Source organism: Triturus cristatus, chromosome 1_1 (assembly GCF_964204655.1).
Source record: "Triturus cristatus chromosome 1_1, aTriCri1.1, whole genome shotgun sequence".
Classification (NCBI taxonomy): Eukaryota; Metazoa; Chordata; class Amphibia; order Caudata; family Salamandridae; genus Triturus; species Triturus cristatus.
Genome location: NC_140579.1, coordinates 870267940 through 870288752, shown reverse-complemented (window position 1 = coordinate 870288752; position 20813 = coordinate 870267940). Strand labels below are relative to the sequence as shown.

The 20813-nt window shown below is 40.5% G+C and overlaps 1 protein-coding gene across 7 annotated transcripts in view; it reads right to left on the bottom strand.

Moving 5' to 3' along the window:
• The window catches only part of TOX4 (TOX high mobility group box family member 4), a 798038-nt gene that overhangs the window by 655759 nt on the left and 121466 nt on the right, over nt 1-20813 (bottom strand). For 2 of the 7 annotated variants that reach the window (XM_085650555.1, XM_085650568.1), the window contains exon 1: nt 2666-3050. The exons of 3 other annotated variants lie outside the window; for them this stretch is intronic. In XM_085650555.1, coding sequence (XP_085506681.1) covers nt 2666-2836 — 171 coding nt within the window. In that variant the 5' untranslated portion in view covers nt 2837-3050. Of the gene's footprint in view, nt 1-2616; nt 3051-20813 lie in introns of those variants that run through there. 2 more of the 7 variants (XM_085650580.1, XM_085650583.1) reach the window with 2 other exon arrangements.

The following is a 20813-nucleotide window of genomic DNA, read 5'->3' as shown; positions in this document are numbered from 1 at the left end:
TGGTTACTTTGCACAAAAAGGTGTCAGAATTCAGAAAATCTTTATTTTGGTTCCTTTAAACCATAAAAGATGCAAATAATACATACAACTCCGAATACAAATAGTGCATCAATGCCATACAGCTAATTGTGAATAAAAAAAATGTAAAGGAAAGAGGCTTATAATAACCTATCGCCCTATGATTAAGAACATAAATACGATTTTAAATATGTTCAAAGGCATGAAGAATTAAAAATGACGTTATCACAAATTAGCAAACCATATTACATAGTCCGTTTGTTTTTCCATACACGAGAGAAAAAGAAAAGACACAATATAATAGTAATTTCTAATTAATAAATTATTGCAGTAAAAACTCCCTTATTCCCTTCAACATGCAAAAACTAAATTCATTAATAGTTTCTCTTGAGTGCTTGATCAGGTTCGCTATAACTTCAGTCCTGCTTTGGCCCTTACAAAGCTTACAGCTAGTAAAAATGTACTTCTGCTAAAAACAATTGCTTGAGCTGTATCAGTATTTAGTATTCTTTCTGCTTCTTTACCGGATCTTGTTCTTAAGTTTTTGCAAATGGGTATAATCCATTTTTTCCTAGGCTTAACTAACATATGCGGGACAAAAGAATAAAATTTGCAAATCATTTTCTTTGACTTTGTCTGGGCATAAAGTACACAAATCGTTATCAGTTTCATCATAATTAATAGCCCAGCGTGAAGTAATTGCGTTTATGTTCAATAACACCATATCTAAACTACACGTATAAAGTTTTTGCAAGTTGGGGACGCACTTCATCAAGTAAAGGCTCTAAGTTTGCTACGTCCTTAAACAAAAGAAATCTGGTCATTAACGGTCCGTTGGGTGAGCCATATAGCACACTACTTTGGATATAGGGCCAGAAAGTAGATTTTAACAATTTATTAGAGCCCGAAGACAGTGAGGTAGGGTTGTCCCAAAACTGGGACAGGCCCAACTTTCTAAGCCATAAGAAAACATGTCTAAACCACAGAATACATCTATTCCGATCTAACTACGCCAAATACCAAATACGCCAAATACGATCCTCTACGCCAGCCTTGTAGTGCATTAATTCTGGAGTTGACCATAACCTTACCCAAAATGTTACGGGTCTTAAAAGTGCATAATGTCCGGTTTGTTTAACATTCAAGTCCAGAATAATTGGAATTAATGGTGCTCGTACAGGGAGGCTTAGGAGCATTCTATAAAATGTATTTTCCCCCCACCACAATCGCGCAAGCCTTATGGCTCCCTTCTCGCATCTTCTATGGACTATTATTGAGCTCTGTACAAATATATAGGTAAATGTTCAGGTATGGATCAGGAGACCACACAAAATATATGAGAACAAAGAGAAGCTGTTGTATCTATGGTTCTTGCTGCTTAAGCCTAAAACAAGCCTGTGCCCTAGCCACTTTGTTTTTGTCTATACGCATCTGATCTGGGTGATGATCTTCCACCCATTGTAAGATACACTCCTCTGTAATCAATGCAATACGCACACCATTCTAACCGCAATTATGTGGGGTCTTCAAGTGTCTATATGTAACCAGTAGTACGATTAAGTTGCTATCACGTCGACCTAGCTTGGATTTAACCAGGAACTAGTCATTAGCTTATGTTGGGAGAGTGTTTAAAGCTAAGGAGGCCTTAAACAATTATTTCTTGGCAGATATAGAATCCATAATAAGGTCTTCATTAGAATATCTGAAGAATTCCTATAAAATACTAAAGCCTCAATTGTACTCTACTCTTCCACCACAGCTGCAACAAAGAGACGGATAACTTAGGCTCAGAATCATGTTACTGCCATTTAAATCTGTTGGTACTTGCTAGTCCACCACATACTTTTAGTGTACAATGCATGTTGCGTGGCTTGCCAAAGGAATAACTGTAGAATGTTTAATGCATTAACCTGATCTTGACATCACCGAGAAATAGGCTTCTAAATAAGGATTTCCAGCTAGTAAGATCCATTCGCGAATCAATTGGTCTCGCTTATGTCGGCCTAACGAATTGCCCAAATAAACTCCCAACCTCTCACCAGTACTATTGAAAGGGTCTAGCCACCACCCCACTACTCTGTTCATCCCGCACCCTAACCTGAAAGGTATAGTTGTCACACTTAGAATCTCCGACCAGAGCTGCTTAATTCATTGCGCCATCTACTATTTTACAGCTACTGCTGTATGGTCAATACAACCACGACCGTCATCCGTGTAAATAAAATAGCACAGACCACGGCTTTACGCTCACTAAACAACCTCTGTTAAGGGGTCACGAAGATTAAATCCAGTTCGTATTTTTAAAAAGAGTCACAGTGCATTTACTTAATGAACGTCTTTGAAAGGGATATGCCGCTGAAACGTATCTAAGAAACGACGCACGAGTGCGAAATGTGACATTAAAGTCAGGTTTGACTGTTTAGGCACCAGCACGTTGATTCGCGAATTTGTATTTGTCTGTTTCCACGCGTGTCTGAATATGGCCGGAAACGTGTCATGCTTCATGCGGAACGCCGCTGAAACTCTAACCGCTGCAGCTGAGTGAGTAGATGTCCCTAGTATGTCTTCGCTGCTACTGAAAGAATCTCACCTCCTTACCTCTCACTAATCAATCGAATCTTGGTATTGCTCCCACACGACCTCTCACCTTGCCGCTCCCTCCATAGCCATTGTAGAGGTGTTGGGGGGTGTACAGTAACCCTCCTAGATTGGCAGGTCCCTCCTCGTCCTCCGCACCACTGTCCCCCAGCAGCAGATGGGGTAATCCCTCCCCCCCGCCTGCCCCTTCTAGCCCCCCTGTGTAGAAGTGCAGGTCCATGGCTGGCGGGGGGCGTCTTTAACTGCAGCTGCTGTCCAATCACAATAATGCACTGTTACCGTTAAGAGAACGGAATAAGAACAGCGGACTCAAGCCTATCACCAGCGCAGGCCGCTTCAAGGCTTTGGGTGACGTCATAAGACCGCGCCACATGGGTGTGACTTCACTGCCCACAGGCCTCTGCTTGGCTCACCATTCGCAATCTAACAAGGAGGAAGGGGGGAAAAAAATCACTTCCGGTGAATAGCTCCTCGACGGAAACGCAAAGTCCGAATTGTGGCCGCCATGAGTGCGGATGGAAGCAACGCAGCCCGTTCCAAAATGGCGCTAGTTGACGTATGCTGTAAGAGGGACGCGTCAACTGAACAGCATTGGGTATAGACAGGATAGGTCGCATGAGTAAGGAACTAACAGGTAACTGTCTAGCCCTGAATTCAGTCTCTATTGTTTTAGTTGCTGCTTCCGGTTTACCCAACTCTATGGCCATCTTATCTGTTGCTAGGCACCAATTCATCGTTTTGTGTGGGGACAAGCCTTTTTCTTGTATAGTCAAGCGTAATATTAAATAATTCCAATAATCGACAAGACAGCAAAACCACTGACTTGCATGTTGAGAGTAAAATCTTATCCCTTGTCAAGTGTCTAATGAATTATGAAGCGGCGCCAATATCAGCCCTGCCAAATAATGGTTGTGGGATCGTAGTTTAGTGCTGCACTGTATTGTATTTGTATAGTACTTGTATAGTACTTTGAATATTCTTTGCAAAGCCTAAAGCACTTAGCAGATTCTTGATTATGTAGCAACTGCATCAGTATCATTTATGTGGCACTTTGAGGCTCGGAGCAAAGTAATGGAGCACTCCAATTTGGGGGTCTTTGGGTTTTTAGGTCTCGCTGAGTCAGCGCATGCGCTGCTCTGCTAGACATTTAGTCAGTGGCTTTTCGAAGTGCTTCCAAAGGCTGTTGCTGCCCACCAGCTTTCGGTTACGCACGCGTGAACGTGCATGCAAAACTGCCATCTGGCTTTTGTAATGGCTCAGTAAGCCTTACAATGCTCCTCCACCCCCCCCTCTCTCTCTGCTTTCACTACCCCCTCCCTCCTTGTAAGCTTTATGGCAGCGCGTGAATCCTCGCTCCGCCTCTCCAATCACTGCTGCGCACGCATCCCTCGCGTGCTTAGCACAGAGCGCATCATCGCAATCACTTTTACCGCGATTACGATCGCAATGACTTTCCCTTTCACGGCTGCGCGGCGTTACTTGATTCGCCATGTTTCTATTATGCCATCACTTATTGTAATAAAATTCAGCGCGATGGAAAGTTTATGCAGCTCATGTATTTAGCATTAAAAGATTGTTTTTAGTTCATTTGTAACATGAGCGCTGCACAATGCCTGCAATCAGCAGCGTCCTAAGCAGTCCTTGCCGTTTATATATCCACCGTGGAACGTTTGTCAATTAATTAGTAACGTGAGCCCCACACATATTAGAAGTCACTAGCTTATCACGATCGGTTTAACTCTTCCCACAAAGCTGAATTCTGAGGCCGGCAGCCTGCCTTAGTGTCTTCACAAAATTACAAGTCATCCCAGTAGCTTCCATCCCTGTCTTTTACTGCAACTGCTGCCAACCATTCTTATGTTCCTAAAGGAACAGTAATGCATTGCTTCAGAACAGCGCTCACCTCATTTTATTTCACACTGCTTGAACCTTCAGCATGTGCGCCAATCAGTATCCAGTTCCTTTGAATTCACTGAAAAGGTACTCAAAATGGATTTAAACAACCACAATGATGACAATCACATTCTAATGGAATGCTTGAGTTTGGAGAGTGTAACCTAGGAATATTTAGTGGCGACGCCTGCTTATATATACACATGCACACACCTCTCCCCCTCCCCCCCCCAATCCGGAGTCTGTATTTGTTCATCCATGAAGAGGGTATTTTCAAGGAACAAAGGATTAAGTAATGTAATATATATATATATTCACTTCAAAAACCATAGGTTTCACACAGGTTCTAGTTAGCTGGACATTTCACTCGTAAAAAACCAATGAAATTCCCCCGTTATAGTTAGTGCAGGCAACTATAACTCACGCGACCGCAATCCTCTGCTGATGACGTCAGATATTACATCACTGATGACATATGTGTCTTTATGAAAAATAAATATTTGTAATATATGTATAGCTAAAGATTAATGGAAGAAGACATGGGTAAATAAGTGTCTAAATACAGTGATGTAATATCTGACGTCATCAGCAGAGGATTGCGGTCGCGTGAGTTATAGTTGCCTGCACTAACTATAACGGGGGAATTTCATTGGTTTTTTAAGAGTGAAATGTCCAGGTAACTATAACCTGTGTGAAACCTATGGTTTTTTAAGTGAATTTGCTAGGTTTTTTTTATGCTAATTCGTAACTATAACGTGTGAGAAACCTATGTTTTTTTCAGCGAATATATAAACATATAAATGTAATCTGCATATCTATATAAATATAAATTCATGCAAACATATACATATATGCATACATTTGCATGGTATGTACATGAAAGTTTGAAAAACTCTAATACAAGCAAAGCTAAAAAGCAACCTAATTACAAACAGAATTGCTTTAACTTAAACAAGGGCGAGACCTATTGCATTTTCAATGCTTGTTTACTTTGATTCCATCAAGAAGGCATTCAGATGTGTCCCACATTTTCCATAAATTCTGAATGTTAGCACTCTAGTTGCTCATTAGATCACTGTAGTAAAGCTACTGCTCACCAGGGAAGTCTGCTGCTGGTATTCAAAGTGCATGTTTCAGTCTGCATGTCAGAATTTTTTAATGAAATAGAAGAGGATTTGATAAGTCACTCAAAATGTGCCCTAATTTTTCTTTTTTCCTCACTAATCATAATTTCTATGGCAAAATGAACCTCCTCATTGTGTTCCTTTTAAATTAAACTACTCACTCTCTACTACTCCCCCTCTACTACTCCCCCTCTACTACTCCCCCTCTACTACTCCCCCTCTACTACTCACTCTACTACTCACTCTACTACTCTCTATCACTCACTCTACTTCTCTCTCTCTCTCTACCACTCTACTACTCACTCTCTACTACACACTCTCTACTACACACTCTCTACTACACACTCTCTACTACACACTCTCTACTACACACTCTACTACACACACTCTACTACACACTCTACTACTCACTCTACTACTCCCTACTACTCTCTACTACTCACTCTCTACTTCTCCACTACGCTCTACTAATCACTCTCTACTACTCACTCTCTACTACTCACTCTACTACTCACTCTCTACTACTCACTCTCTACTACTAACTCTACTACTCACTCTACTACTCACTCTCTACTACTCACTCTCTACTACTCATTCTCTACTACTCATTCTCTACTACTCACTCTCTACTACTCTCTACTACTCCCTCTACTACTCACTCTCTACTACTCTCTACGTCTCACTCGCTACTACTCTCTACTACTCACTCTCTACTACTCACTACTACTCTCTCCTACTCACTCTGCTACTCTCTCTACTACTCTCTCTCTACTCTCTACTCTCTATTACTCATCCTCTACTCTCTACCTCTCTCTCTACTACTCTCTACCTCTACCTCTCTACCTCTCTCTACACGCACACATATGCACATATATGCATTTATATATATGTATGTGTATGTATATATATATATATATATATATATATATATATGTATATACATACATATATCCAAATACCACTCCAAAGCGCTTCTCGGCACCATGAACAGAGAGACGGACACCTTCTTCTTTGTAGAAAACTGCAGCCGCAGTATCGTATTTATTTAAATCATAGAATCAGTGCAAATGAGACGGGAAGACGCGTTTCGGCCAACTGTGTGGCCTTGCTCACATGATTGCGTTGCAAATAAGTGACGTATTTATACACAACAGAAAGAAAGGGGAGGTAACATAGCTTTCATCGCTATTGGTTAACATCCATCTGCACAATCATAGACATAGAAAAAATATATACCTCATGTATCAAGTGGTGGTAATTGGCTTATTACGTAAACGGCAATGTTAACTTGAATGCGAATTTATGTGTTAACATAAACATAACATCTATGAATATATAAATAATCTGTATATTGCGGTTTGCCAATTGCCAATTAACAATGTGCAGTTGTGTGATTTGTTCTCTAATATGATACTAGAGTTTTATTCAAGGTACAAATACTTGGAGGCAACAGGTTGTAATCCGCGACCACTAAATAAAAATAATCTGTGTAATTCATAGGTAGCTCGTTAATAGCCAAACACAACGTAATATGTGTGTAAATTTGGTTGTCTAGTTTATGTTGTGCGATGAATTGAGAAACCAAAAAAATATAATAATGACCATTTGAAGTGCAAAGTGTTAAATTGAACCCTAAGTCATAGATAGGGCATGTATTAAAAAAAAATCCCCTAACTTGGTAATGGGAACCGTGAATAGGTATTACCTCTAGTTGCTCATTAGATCACTGTAGTAAAGCTACTGCTCACCAGGGAAGTCTGCTGCTGGTATTCAAAGTGCATGTTTCAGTCTGCATGTCAGAATTTTTTAATGAAATAGAAGAGGATTTGATAAGTCACTCAAAATGTGCCCTCATTTTTCTTTTTTCCTCACTAGTCATAATTTCTATGGCAAAATGAACCTCCTCATTGTGTTCCTTTTAAATTAAACTACTCACTCTCTACTACTCCCCCTCTACTACTCCCCCTCTACTACTCCCCCTCTACTACTCCCCCTCTACTACTCACTCTACTACTCTCTATCACTCACTCTACTACTCTCTCTCTCTACAACTCACCCTCTACTACTCTCTCTCTACTACTCACTCTACTACTCACTCTCTACTACTCTCTCTACTACTCTCTCTACTACTCTCTCTACTACTCTCTCTACTACTCACTCTCTACTACTCACTCTCTACTACTCACTCTCTACTACTCTCTCTACTACTCTCTCTACTACTCTCTCTACTACTCTCTCTACTACTCACTCTCTACTACTCACTCTCTACTACTCACTCTCTACTACTCACTCTCTACTACTCACTCTCTACTACTCACTCTCTACTACTCTCTACTACTCTCTACTACTCTCTCTCTGCTACTCAGTCTCCACTACTCACTCTCTACTACTCTCTACTACTCACTCTCTACTACTCCCTCTACTACTCTCTACTACTCCCTCTACTACTCACTATCTACTACTCTCTACTTCTCACTCGCTACTACTCTCTACTACTCACTCTCTACTACTCACTACTACTCTCTCCTACTCACTCTGCTACTCTCTCTACTACTCTCTCTCTACTCTCTATTACTCATCCTCTACTCTCTACCTCTCTCTCTACTACTCTCTACCTCTACCTCTCTCTACACGCACACATATGCACATATATGCATTTATATATATGTATGTGTATATGTATATATATATGTATATACATACATATATATATATATATATATAATCTGCATATCTATATAAATACAAATATAAATGCATATATACAGATATGCATGTTATTTACATGAAATTTTGAAAAACACTAATAAAAGCAAAGCTAAAAAGCCACCTAATTACAAACAGAATTGCTTTAACTTAAACGAGGGCGAGACCTATTGCATTTTTAATGCTTGTTAACTTTGGTTCCATCAAGAAGGCATTCAGATGTGACACATTTGCCATAAATTCTGAATGGTAGCACTCTAGCTCCTCATTAGATCACTGTAGTAAAGCTACTGCTCACCAGGGAAGTCTGCTGCTGGTATTCAAAGTGCATGTTTCAGTCTGCATGTCAGAACTTTTTAATGAAATAGAAGAGGATTTGAGAAGTCAAAATGTGCCCTAAGTTTTCTTTCTGCAGCACTAGTCATAATTTCTATGGCAAAATGAACCCCCTCATTTTGTTCCTTTGCAAATTAAATGTTTTAAATGTTACCACTTTATTCCAATCAAGATGGCTGGAGGTGTGCCATACCTTTGTCATAAGTAAGACTGTTAGCGCTCTAGTTGTTCTTTAAAACACTCTGGGATTTCTGTCATTGGGCTACATCTCGGTGATATTTGTGGTACATTTGGGCTCTTTTGTCTCTGGTGGCCATCTTGGGAGACTTGTTATGAAGTTTCATAATTTCCTCATTTACTGCAGTCTCCTCAGTAGGCATACTGTCAGTTTTTTTACTTTGATTCAATGAAGAAGGCATTCAGATGCGTCACACATTTGCATAAATTCAGAGTGTTAGCACTCTAGTTGCTCATTAGATCACTGTAGTAAAGCTACTGCTCACCAGGGAAGTCTGCTGCTGGTATTGAAAGTGCATGTTTCAGTCTGCATGTCAGAATTCTTTAATAAATAGAAGAGGATTTGAGAAGTCACTCAAAATGTGCCCTAATTTTTCTTTCTGCAGCACTAATCATACATTCTATGGCAAACTGAACCCTCTCATTTTGTTCCTTTTTAAATTAAATGTTTTAAATGTTACCACTTTATTCCAATCAAGATGGCTTCAGGTGTGCCATACCTTTGTCATAAGTAAGACTGTTAGCGCTCTAGTTGTTCTTTGGAACACTCTGGGAAGCTGCAGTAGAACACAAAGGAATCAACTGACAGTCTCTGCCCTTGTTGGATGTACATGTTTTACTGAGAATGTCAGACTTCATTCTCACATGACTGAGAAAGATAATGTGAATTTACAGAAAATAAGCTTTCAGTTTAGCTTATAGATCACCTTCCAAACCTCTGTGGGAAAAGCATGAGAAAACATTTCTCTCTCAATCATGATATCCCAGCAGAAGGCTTTTTCACATGGTGAAATCACCTTAGAACATACCACAATTCCTAAAATGAGTATGGTACCATCAACAAATGATTTATAATGTAACTAAAGATTTAAAACCTTCTATGAACTGCAATGCTTTTTAATGAGGTGCTATCATGTATATTGGTCCCAAGATGGCTGCCAACACATCTTGGATGAAGTGCTGACAGCCAATCAGATCTCACAATGAGATGTGTGGTTACGCTCCGCCCAGATATGTATATGATTTTACTTTTGATTTTCTCCGGAACTACTGAACGGATTTACACCATATATGTAAAAGGCACATGCCTGACCTGAGGACTACCTCTTTGCCAAATTTCAAGTAATTCTGTTCAGCCGTTCTGGCTGTAGCTGTGTCTAAAGGTCCTACGGAAAAATGCATGGGGAAAACGCGTTTTGGGACCCCCCTTTTTTCTCGGCCCCCGCTTGACGAATCACCCCGAGACTTTCAGGGTAGGAGCTGAACGGAGCGCCCCATTAGTTTTGAAAATTTCGCGAGGATTCGTCAACCGGCGCCAAAGTTATTCAAAATAGAATTTTGAGATTTCCTATGGAAACTAGGTTGTAACTATAACTATCTACTGGCGACCGCCAGTAGATAATATACATGTATGTATATATATATATATATATATATATATATATATATATATATATATATATATATATATATATATATCCAAACAATCTTTCATTCCTGCAGAGCTCCACAGAAACAGAAGAGCGCCGTACACCGGATTCCTGAAACTCAAGCACTTTATTTCAGAACACACAGGCGAAACACAGGGTTATTATTCAAAGTCCTTTCCTCTTACGCGTTTCAGCTATCGTGCAGCCTTGATCACAGGTGAGACTTCTTGAATGGACTGCGTGACGCTCTCTATTTAAAGCGCTTGACTAAACTACAACTTGTTACGTAGTATGCTGGTCAACTGCAAGTCCCAAGATGCACTGTGAAAGTCATTAGACATCCCTTTATGCGTCACATTCTCTCTTTCTTTCTTGTTTCAAATCGGAGAATTCCAGCTTTAAAATAACTCGGGTTGACTTTCAAAGTGTGTTAATTTTGCCACATGTCGCCGCTGTGTTCATTTAAAAAATGTCATGAAGGACGGAAATCCATAGGCAGAAGGACTCGTGTCAATCTGCACTCCCTTGTCCAGGCATCCACCAAATTTCGATTCAAGGCTGACAATCCATACCTATTTCATTGGTAGAATGCGGGCGGGTCTGGCTCACTTTCATTTAATTCCAACCGCTTTTCTCCGTCATAAGCCAAACCACTTTCCGGGCAGTCTCGGCGCATGGGGACGGAGTTCCTCATTAACATCCAAACAATCTTTCATTCCTGCAGAGCTCCACAGAAACAGAAGAGCGCCGTACACCGGTTAAGCACACTTCCTGTCTTGTTTAGCAACATTGTATGCTGAACTTGTGACCCGTGTGATCAGTGCAGTGTTTCATGACCTGTTTCTATGGTAACAGGCAGAAGGCAGATTGGGGGGAAGGGTTGAAATGTATTTCAGTTGGAAAGGGGTGAAATGTTTAACCAATAGAAATGTGTGTTTGCTTTTGAGTGTATGTGTGAAGGATTGTGATTTGATGTTTACATGTAAATGTGTGGAAAATGAAAGGGAAACTTTTTCATTCTTTGTTTTTGCGGAGAGGTGCACAGTGCAGAGATTCTGTAAAAGAAAATCTGGTGTGTGACTGATTTACTTCTTAATCTGACTATTTTGATTTTAATCAGACTAATGTATTTCTGCTGCTAAAGTGTAGGGAGTACTTTTTTTCTCCACAATCTTATTGGCAGTGTGTGTGCATGTAGAAACCATTCTGTGATAAGAATTTGTGTTTTTCATGTGTTTGCAGACAGATAACTGCTGTTTTTATATTTTGGTAGAATTAGAAACCAGTTATTGTTTATGAATTTGTGAAATGAATTAGGTTTCTATTCTAAAATGTAGTACTCCTAGATGAAGAAATGTGTTTTGGTATAGTGGAAGGGATAGTGTTGTTTGTCTAGAATCACTCAGTGAGTATGTGTGCATTTGGTAACCACTGTGAGAGAAGCATTTGGTAACATCGTGTATTTGCTGACAGATAACTGTTTTAAAACCTGTCATGTTGTCAAGTTTTAGTAGCATTAGAAGCCAGACTTTGCTTATGCATTGGCAAAATGAGTCATGCTTTGACACTAATGTGCAGTACTTTAATATGTAGATTGTGTGTAGTCTCCTTACCCCTTGCACAGTAGTGAATGAGTTTTGGTAAGCTGCTAGGGATAGTGTTGCTTGTCTAGAATCACACTGAGTCTGTGTGCATTTGGGAACCACTGTGAGAGAAGTATGTGGTAATATCGTGTATTTGCTGACAGATAACTGTTTTAAAACATGTCATGTTGTCAAGTTTTAGTAGCATTAGAAGACAGGTATGGCTTATGCTTTGATTAAATGAGTCAGGCATTGACACAAAAGTGCAGTCCTGAAATATGTAGATAGTGTGCAGTTCCCTTATCAGTTCCACAGTAGTGAATGATTTTTGGTAAACTCCTAGGTATAGTGGTTGTTGTCTAGAATCACACTGAGTCTGTGTGCATTTGGGAACCACTGTGAGAGAAGCATTTGGTAACATTGTGTATTTTTTTTAGCAGATAACTCTTTTAAAACCGGTCATGTTGTCAAGTTTTAGTAGCATTAGAAGCCAGTCTTTCCTTATGCGTTGATTAAATGAGTCATGCTTTGACACTAATGTGCTGTACTTAAATATGTAGATTGTGTGCAGTACCATTACCTCTTCTAGACTAGTGAATGAGTTTTGGTAAACTGCTAGGGATAGTGTTGCTTGTCTAAAATCACACTGTGAGTCTGTGTACATTTGGGTAAGGATTGTGAGAGAAGCATTTGGTAACAGTGTATTTGATGACAGATAACTGTTTTAAAATCGGTCATGTTGTCAAGTTTTAGTAGCTTTAGAAGCTATTCTTTGCTTATGCATTGATAAAATGAGGCAGGGTTTGACACTAAAGTGTACTATTCTCTTCACTGTGCCAGAACTGAAAATGTAAACGTTTTTCCCCAGGCACTAACCTAGCAGTAGTCTGATGATTTAGTCAGTTTCCAAGTACTCATGTTGTGAACCATACATTACCACATTGCATGCATACTGCATAGACATTTCAAGCAATCTGTCTTCTAACATACTATACACTTGTCTTTCACACTTTCAATTCCCTAGTCAGCATCCATACAGTCCAGCAAACATCCTGTCACTCGCTTTGCACTCCTCTAGTGACCCATTCAGTACCAAGTACTAATCCATTCCCTGTGCGAAATGCCTACCACAATTCCCCTAGGCACTCTCCTTGCTGTACTCTAATCATTCAGTCAGTACCCTAGTAGTCATGCAGTGAGCCAGGCCTTAGCACATGGACTGCTTTAAATGCCTATCCAGTATGGATGCAGTCCTCTAATCACCTACACAGTTGTCTTTCACACCTTCAATTCCCTAGTTAGTACTCATACACTTATAGCAAACACCCTGTCACTCACCCAGTGTGTCTCCTTATAGTACTGTAATCATTTAGTCAGTTAGCATGTAGTCTTTTAGTGAGGTAGGCTTTAGGGCATGACCTGCTTCAAAGTAGTATGCACTATGCATGTAGTGTTTTAACGATCGTCACACTTGTGGTTCAGGGCTATAGTTTCTTAGTTTTTATATAAAATGTGTTTGTACAGTAATGGAATAGTATAAATTTGAAAGTTATTAATATACATTTATTTGTGATTCTTTTTTACAGATACAGAACAGGAGTGTTTCTCATCTGTTTGCACTCTTCTCGTGCAAGATTGTTTGGATGAAGGGTCCTTAGGTGTTTCATCATACTTGCCGTGCCGCACGAGTATTTTTTGTTAGGATCCCCTCGCAACAGAACTCTTTTGCAAATCTTGCACGTGACAAAGGTGGCATTGGTCTTTGTTTGCCCCTCGAGAAAAGTAAAACATTTCCACACCACTGAAGGAAAACGTTGCGGGCGTGGTGCATCCTCCAAAAATTCATCCTTAGATGCGGTGAATATTTTAAAGCGACAACATTTACAGTTTTTGTAAGTTAAACTTATAAAATTGTTAGCTGTATGCATTTTATATATCTGTGATTTGTGTCTTGTTTTATTTTGTTGAGAATAGCATATTGTTTTGTTTTTAACAATCTTTGAGATTGTTTTTTTTTTTTGCCCGCTGTTAAGTGATGAGTACGATTGAAATCACTATTTTTAGTGAAATTTGATATATTCTGAGAACAGCAAAAAAGGCAAAAAAATTACTTTGTGGAAATTATGCTGTGTTGTAAAAAATGTAATATTACATGTTATAATTTTTTTTTCCTTTTCTTTCACAGATCCAAATTTTAAAATAAGCAATTTTTATGAATTTAGATTGGAATGAAAATGTGAAAAATATGTATACCATTTTTTATTCCTATTACTGTGAAGGTAAGTTTAAATAAGTCTCAATATGCAGAATGAGGAGGTCTGCAAGAAGCTACAAAGTTGAAACATGTTTCTAAAAACACTCTGTTTATACCTATGTAGTTTTGAAATCTGACCATAATCAGATATCATGTGACCTGCAAAAAAAGAGATTTGAGGGGTTCATAATATTTCCCATTTTAGCTATTGAAGGACCGGAATTATTTCAATCATTCTTTGAACATCTTTGCAGACAAAACTCTGTGCTTACCTTTTATCATTCACAAGGAATTTTAAAACGGAAATATGTCACTTTTTGTAACTTAGTTATTGTGTAAGATACTCTTTCATATTTACAAAGAGAGGAAAAGGCACTCTGTGCACTTTTTATACTCCATGTAAATACAACCTCATCATGCAGACCACTTTGTGTTGAAAGGGTGTTCTATAAGTGTTGTGCATGATTGCACTTAATACTCATAGAACAAGACACATGTCTAGATTTATCATAAATCATAAATCTCGATATGTGTGTGAATGGTGCACCATTCTAAAATTGGTGTAGGAAAGCACAACAAGGAGAATTGTTTTAATTTCTCCACATTTTTATATCTTCAATGCATGCTGAAATGTTCAGCATACATTGAAGGAGAAAAATGCATTTTCTCATTGTTTTTGTGCAGGAAGGTGTGTCTTCCTGTAGAAAAACAAACAGCACATGACACAGATATCCTTGCACTATGGTGCAAGGGTGCCTGAGTCACCACATAGCTGCAGTTCAAGCAGCCGTGCAGAGAGAAGCATAGATTTGCAATATATTTATGTACATCCCTGTGCTTCGGAAGTACTGCAGAACACTGCAGTTAAAGAGGTTACTGTGTGATGCTGCAGCACTTCCTCATAGTTCTGAACTTAAACATTGAACATACGCTACTAATGCATTCATTCAGTCAATTACGTACTACACATACATTCATCTAAACTTTCACACACTAAAAAAGAAATGTAGCTCTTTTTTTAAACCAGGAAAGTTAGTTCTTACAAGAATTTCTTTTTTCTTTTTTAATTTTTTTGTACTTTTCGGAACAATTTTGTTATTTATTTTTTTTCAAAAGGAAAAAAAGACAACAGGAGGAACAAAACAGGCAACTTCTGCAAAAAAAAAATAAACGCAAGTGGTTTTGCTGCGCTCGGCAGATTAGTTAAATGGACTGCTCGCCGTAACATAGTAGTTTGTTGCATTTAATGCAACAAATTTTTAGTTTTCCAAATTCTGGACGTATATCCGGGTGAGTGCTTGATGGTGATGCTGCAGAAGTGCTTGCCACTGCTGGCTGAGGCTGCTGTCGGAGTCTTCTGCATTCCTGCTTGGCCAGGTTCACGGGATGCAGAGTCTTCAGGTGTTTTAACATACTTGCAGTCCCACAAGAGTATGTTTTTGATGGATCTCCTCTGGAAAGCACTCTTTGACATATTTTACATGTCACTTTAGTTGAATTAGTTTTATTTTGTCCTTCTGGGAAGGAAAAAAAAATCCACACCACAGAGGTGTATCTTTCTGGGCGTGGAGGTTCCACAACAAATTCCTCATCGGACGAATGGTCTGATTCTGATGGTGGCTGCTGTGCAGAAGCCATTGTCTTCAGAAAAATTGCAGCTGTGGAAATCTTCCCCAAAAAGTTTCTTTTAGTTCTAAGGTGTGACATGTTCCTCCAAAGAAGCTCAAAGAATGATTGAAATGGATGGGGTCTTTCAATAGTTATAATAGGAAGTGTAATGAACCAATCAAATCTCTTTTTTTCCAGGTCACATGGGATCCGCGCACCCTGCGCTGACGCAGCACGCACCCAGCGCGCATCCGCAAAATTGAATAAAAAAAAATTATAGGATTAGATGTAAAAATATATTAGTTTTAAGACTACTTTAGAGTTTGTCTTCAATTAATATTCACATGAAATACATATATATATGTTTTTTAAAATGTTAAATATTTTGCGGGATCCGCGCACCTACCGCGTCATAGACGCAGATGACGCATCGCGGAAGCGCGTAAACGTCGCGTTACGTACATCAAACGTGTCGCGTATAGGCTGGGAGTCGCGTACCGGTCGCATTGCGATCGCGCACTAAACACGTACCCAACGCATACCATGCGCGGATGCTATCGCGTAGAGATCAAGAACGGTACGCATAGGGTGCGCGGATCCAAAAACATGGAAAAAATATATATAAAATAAATTTTTGAACATATAGTTAAAAAAATATTTTGAAAAATATAAAAAAAAGAAGGTTTGAAAAACCCATTGAATTAAAATAATAATTTTTAATTTTTAAAAGAATTGAAAAAATAAGTTTAAAAAATGGTGATAAAAAAGTATTTAAAAAAAAAAAAATTAATGAAATTGACACACTGAATTTGAAAAATATAGAGATCCAATCAAAAAAATTAAACATGATACCTTCAGAGATAAGTTAAAGATAGGAATTAGCATTTAAAAATCTTTGAAATTCACTGAAAAAACTATAGGTTTCAGGCCTGATATAGTTAGGAATTAGCATTTAAAAAGCCTTTGAAATTCACTGAAACAACCAAAGGTTTCAGGGGCATTATAGTTAGGAATTGGCATTTAAAAAACCTTAGAAATTCACTGAAAAAACCATAGGTTTCAGGGGCGTTATAGTTAGCTGGACATTTCCCTCATACAAAACCCTAGAAATTCCCCCGTTATAGTTAGTTCAGCTAACTACAACTCGCGCCCCCGCAATGCACTGCTGATGACGTCACATATTACATCACTCATGACATGGTCAGTGACATCACTCATGACATCACTGATGACATCATCCAGTGAGTCTGTGTTGCTGTAAAGTTTTAATATGTTTAATATATATAGGGAAAGGCCTATGGAAGAATGAGTAGGTGTATAAGTGTGTGAATGGATGATTTTCTAGGTGCGTGACTGACTCTATAAGTGAGTCATTAAATGTATCTTACTACAGACTAGAGACTAAACAGCGCTACAGAGGGTGGCGCCGACAGTTATCCCAGGAGGTGAAGTCTGTGGCTTCCAAATCAGAGTTTTATCCTGGTTTTTCAGAGCTTCATTGGTGTCAGGGCTCAAAGTAAAGGGAATCTTCGGTGAGCGAGCATGAGCGGCGAACGGTTGGGCGAGTGAGCAAGCGGTCGACATCGCTGCCTGAGGACGCCCGGGGGCTCTGGACCATCCGCAACCCATAGACCGCACAATTCCTAGTGCCTGGAGCCGCCATGGTCACTGGTTTGGTGATACAGCCTCGTCCCCTGGTGGGCTACTTGCGACTACAGCAGTGGCCTGCCGGTTATCCAGAGAGAGAGAGACGGGTCCAGTGTGCCTGGGGACCCACCGGAGTCAGGCGGATCACATCATCAGTCTTTCCGAGCTTGTACAGTTTAAGGAGCAGCGGAGCGTAGGTTATCGTTAGAACCCCTACCATCAATAGGCCCAGGTAACATTGCCCCTCCCATTATGCCAACCCAAACTAATGCCCCTATAGTTGCTCCTATAGGCTTATTGAGGCAGGTTACTCCCATCTCATCGGTGCCCCCTGATCCCACCCCAGTTAGTACAGATAATTCTTATATAGCCTCTCCTGTTACCACTAGGGGTCGGAAAGCTAAACAATCTAAGCTGGGGGTGGTGGGTGTAGGGAGAGAACCGCCACCAAAGAAAAAGAAAGCCCGTGCCCTAGTTAAAACACAATCTTATCAGACAGGGGGTATAATTCGGAAGGCTCCTATTAAGGGGGCTGGGGTGTGCCAGCAACTCCCTAGTGATTGTTCCATTGTTGACGATATTCCTGACCCAGAATACTGCAGGAAGGAAGATCAGAGCAAAGAGCTACTGCAGAAAATTTCTTCTCCAATTGACCCGTGTTGCTGAAACTGGCTTCAATTGAAGACAGACTCACTAAAATAGAGCAATGGCTCCTTAGAATTCTCCCATCCAACCACACCATATTACCAGGCCATAATGTCCAACCAGGTGATGGGCGGTGGACCACAACCGACTGGGGGGGGTGTCAGCAAAGTGAGTGGCTTGTAAATACTATACCTAATCTTCCTATTGAAGCCCCGGCTAATAATCAATCAAACCCCCCAACTGTAGGTGGTCCTGGTCCACATGGTGTCCCCCCAGCCCCTCAGGCTCAGAGATTGGGTAGTTTGCAATCATTCCATCAATCGTTAGCAGAGACACTCCACCCCCCAACCTTTCTACACCTACCACCGGAGGCCACCCCTTATACTGTTGTTTTGGGGAATGTCCCAGAGCTTGGACCTCAGGCAAGGGACATTGGTCTACCTTACGCAATAAGGCCCTACACTTTCTCAGTACAAGAACTGGGCTAACAACAGCCCTGTTTACAAAATTCAAAATGGTGCGCAGGGTTCCTTGGGTGGGGAAGTCCCAGAAAATGTTTAGGGTGGATTGTGTGGTCTTGAGTTTTAGATCACCTAGCTTGGTTCAATACATCTTGTCGAGGGCAGGGAATCGCACTGTAAGGGATTCCTTTTCTGTATTACCATTGGGTTTCTTCTATCAATCCATCACTGAACCTAGTGGTGCCGATACGAGAGGGACTCTTCAAACACACGGGTTGTCTGAACACTTAGTCCCCGTGAGTAATCAATTTAATGCCCTTTCTACTCTGGATAGTAATGACTGACTCGGCTGCGATGGGGGGCCTGTAATAATTACAGCAAGCCCAATTGAGGGGTACGGGGGATTCGAACAAGGTTCCCCAACTAGAGATCTTTTTGATAGGCCTGTATTACAGTCTATACAGGCAGGGGTTGTGGGGTTTTCATTGGGCTCTTGGAACATCGCGGGGCTTTTGCCCAAAACTGAATCCAGTGACTGGTCAACTTTCATCGATCAGCATGATATCTGGGTATTTCAGGAGACATGGACCAAGTCCACCACCCTGGGTTTCTTAATTTTTCTAAACCAGCACTAGGGGGGCGTAAGGGGAGGCCTTCGGGCGGTCTAACATGCTGGCTGAGACAACAAGCGAGCTACACTGTTAAGGAAGTATATATTGACAGCCCGGATATCTTGGCCCTTTGTTTATGCTCGGGTCATGATAGGGATATTCTGCTAATCAACATCTATGCAAGAGGTCAGCCGGGGGGCAGGCAATCTGAGACTGTTGAAATCCTTGATGGGTTTCTGGACAGTTGGAAAGTAGGGCACTATTTGATCATAGCGGGGGATTTTAATTGTTGTTTTGAACCCCTTGGTTTTGAGGATGGTAATCTAACCTCCGAAGAGGACTCCCAATGGAAGATCCCCTCCTTGCAGCTCAAGGGGATATGTCTGGAGAAGGGAGTAAGGGCAGCAAATGGAAGGACCCAGTCGGATCGGATGGGTGCACATACTTAGAACAACGGCCTAAGATCAAGCAGGATAGATTACATCCTGGTTAGTGTCGATTTTTGGGCACACTAACATGATATGACGGTCATTGAGCGGGCCGAAAGTGATCATGACCCACTAGTACTGTCTTTATTGGCACCAAGCTTAATAGTCAATCCTAATATGGCTGAGGCACACAACTTAGTGGAAGCCACTGTCATGAATGATGAAAGAAGAGTTAGATGGGCCAGGCTTATCGAAAGAGAGGGGGATCTTGAAGAGATGAAGTCTATGGTTGGCCATTCGGTTGCTATTCTTAATAGTTGTCACTCTCAGGAGGTCAGGAACCGTATTGCTCCGATCGTACACAGGTAGCTATTCACTAGTCTAAAACCATTTTTTATCAAATGTAAATCTAGGAAAAGTAATTCTAGCGTCAAGATGGCTACCTGGTATAATAAGCTTTATAGAGAGTCATATCGGAGTTAACAAAAGCTATTAGATCTAAAAATATGGGCAAGGTAAGTTTAGCTAGGTCCAGGTATAAAGCAGTTCAAAAAGCAGCTAAGAAGGATTGGGACGAAAAACGCTGGCTCGACCTACTTGATGCTAGTCTCGAGAGAGACATGACTACATTTTGGCAGTTAGTCAAGTGGGGCAGTAATGGGACACCACACATACCGGTGAACCATGTAGCGCCAGACTCGTGGGTTGAGTTTTTTAAAGCACAATTCTCCATTGTAAATACTGTTGATACTTATCCACTACCAGGTTTAACGTCTAACACCTTATTGTTTGACAACCTCGAGGTTGAGAAGGTCCTCTCTGTTGCCCACAGGGAAGGCTCCTGGTCTGGACTGTATACCGGCTGACTTGTTCCAGTATGACAAAGAGAATTGGGTCAAATACATCACAATTATAGCCAATGCCATAGCCAGTGGTGCACCTCTGCCCGATACCTGGTCTGGAGCCATTATATTACCGATATATAAAAAGGGTGATCGCTCATCTCCTGCCAATTACAGGCCGATTAGCCTTATTGACTCTATACAGAAAATAATCGCCAGATTGGTCCTTAGTAGATTCCAAGTGTGGATTGAGGGGAATGAGATTTGGTCACCTTTGCAGGCAGGCTTTCGCCCTTTTACCAGCACCATTGACCAGGTTTTTAGGTTTATTATGATTTACTGGAAGGTAGTCATTATAGGAGGAGGGTCCCTATACGCAGCCTTTATTGATC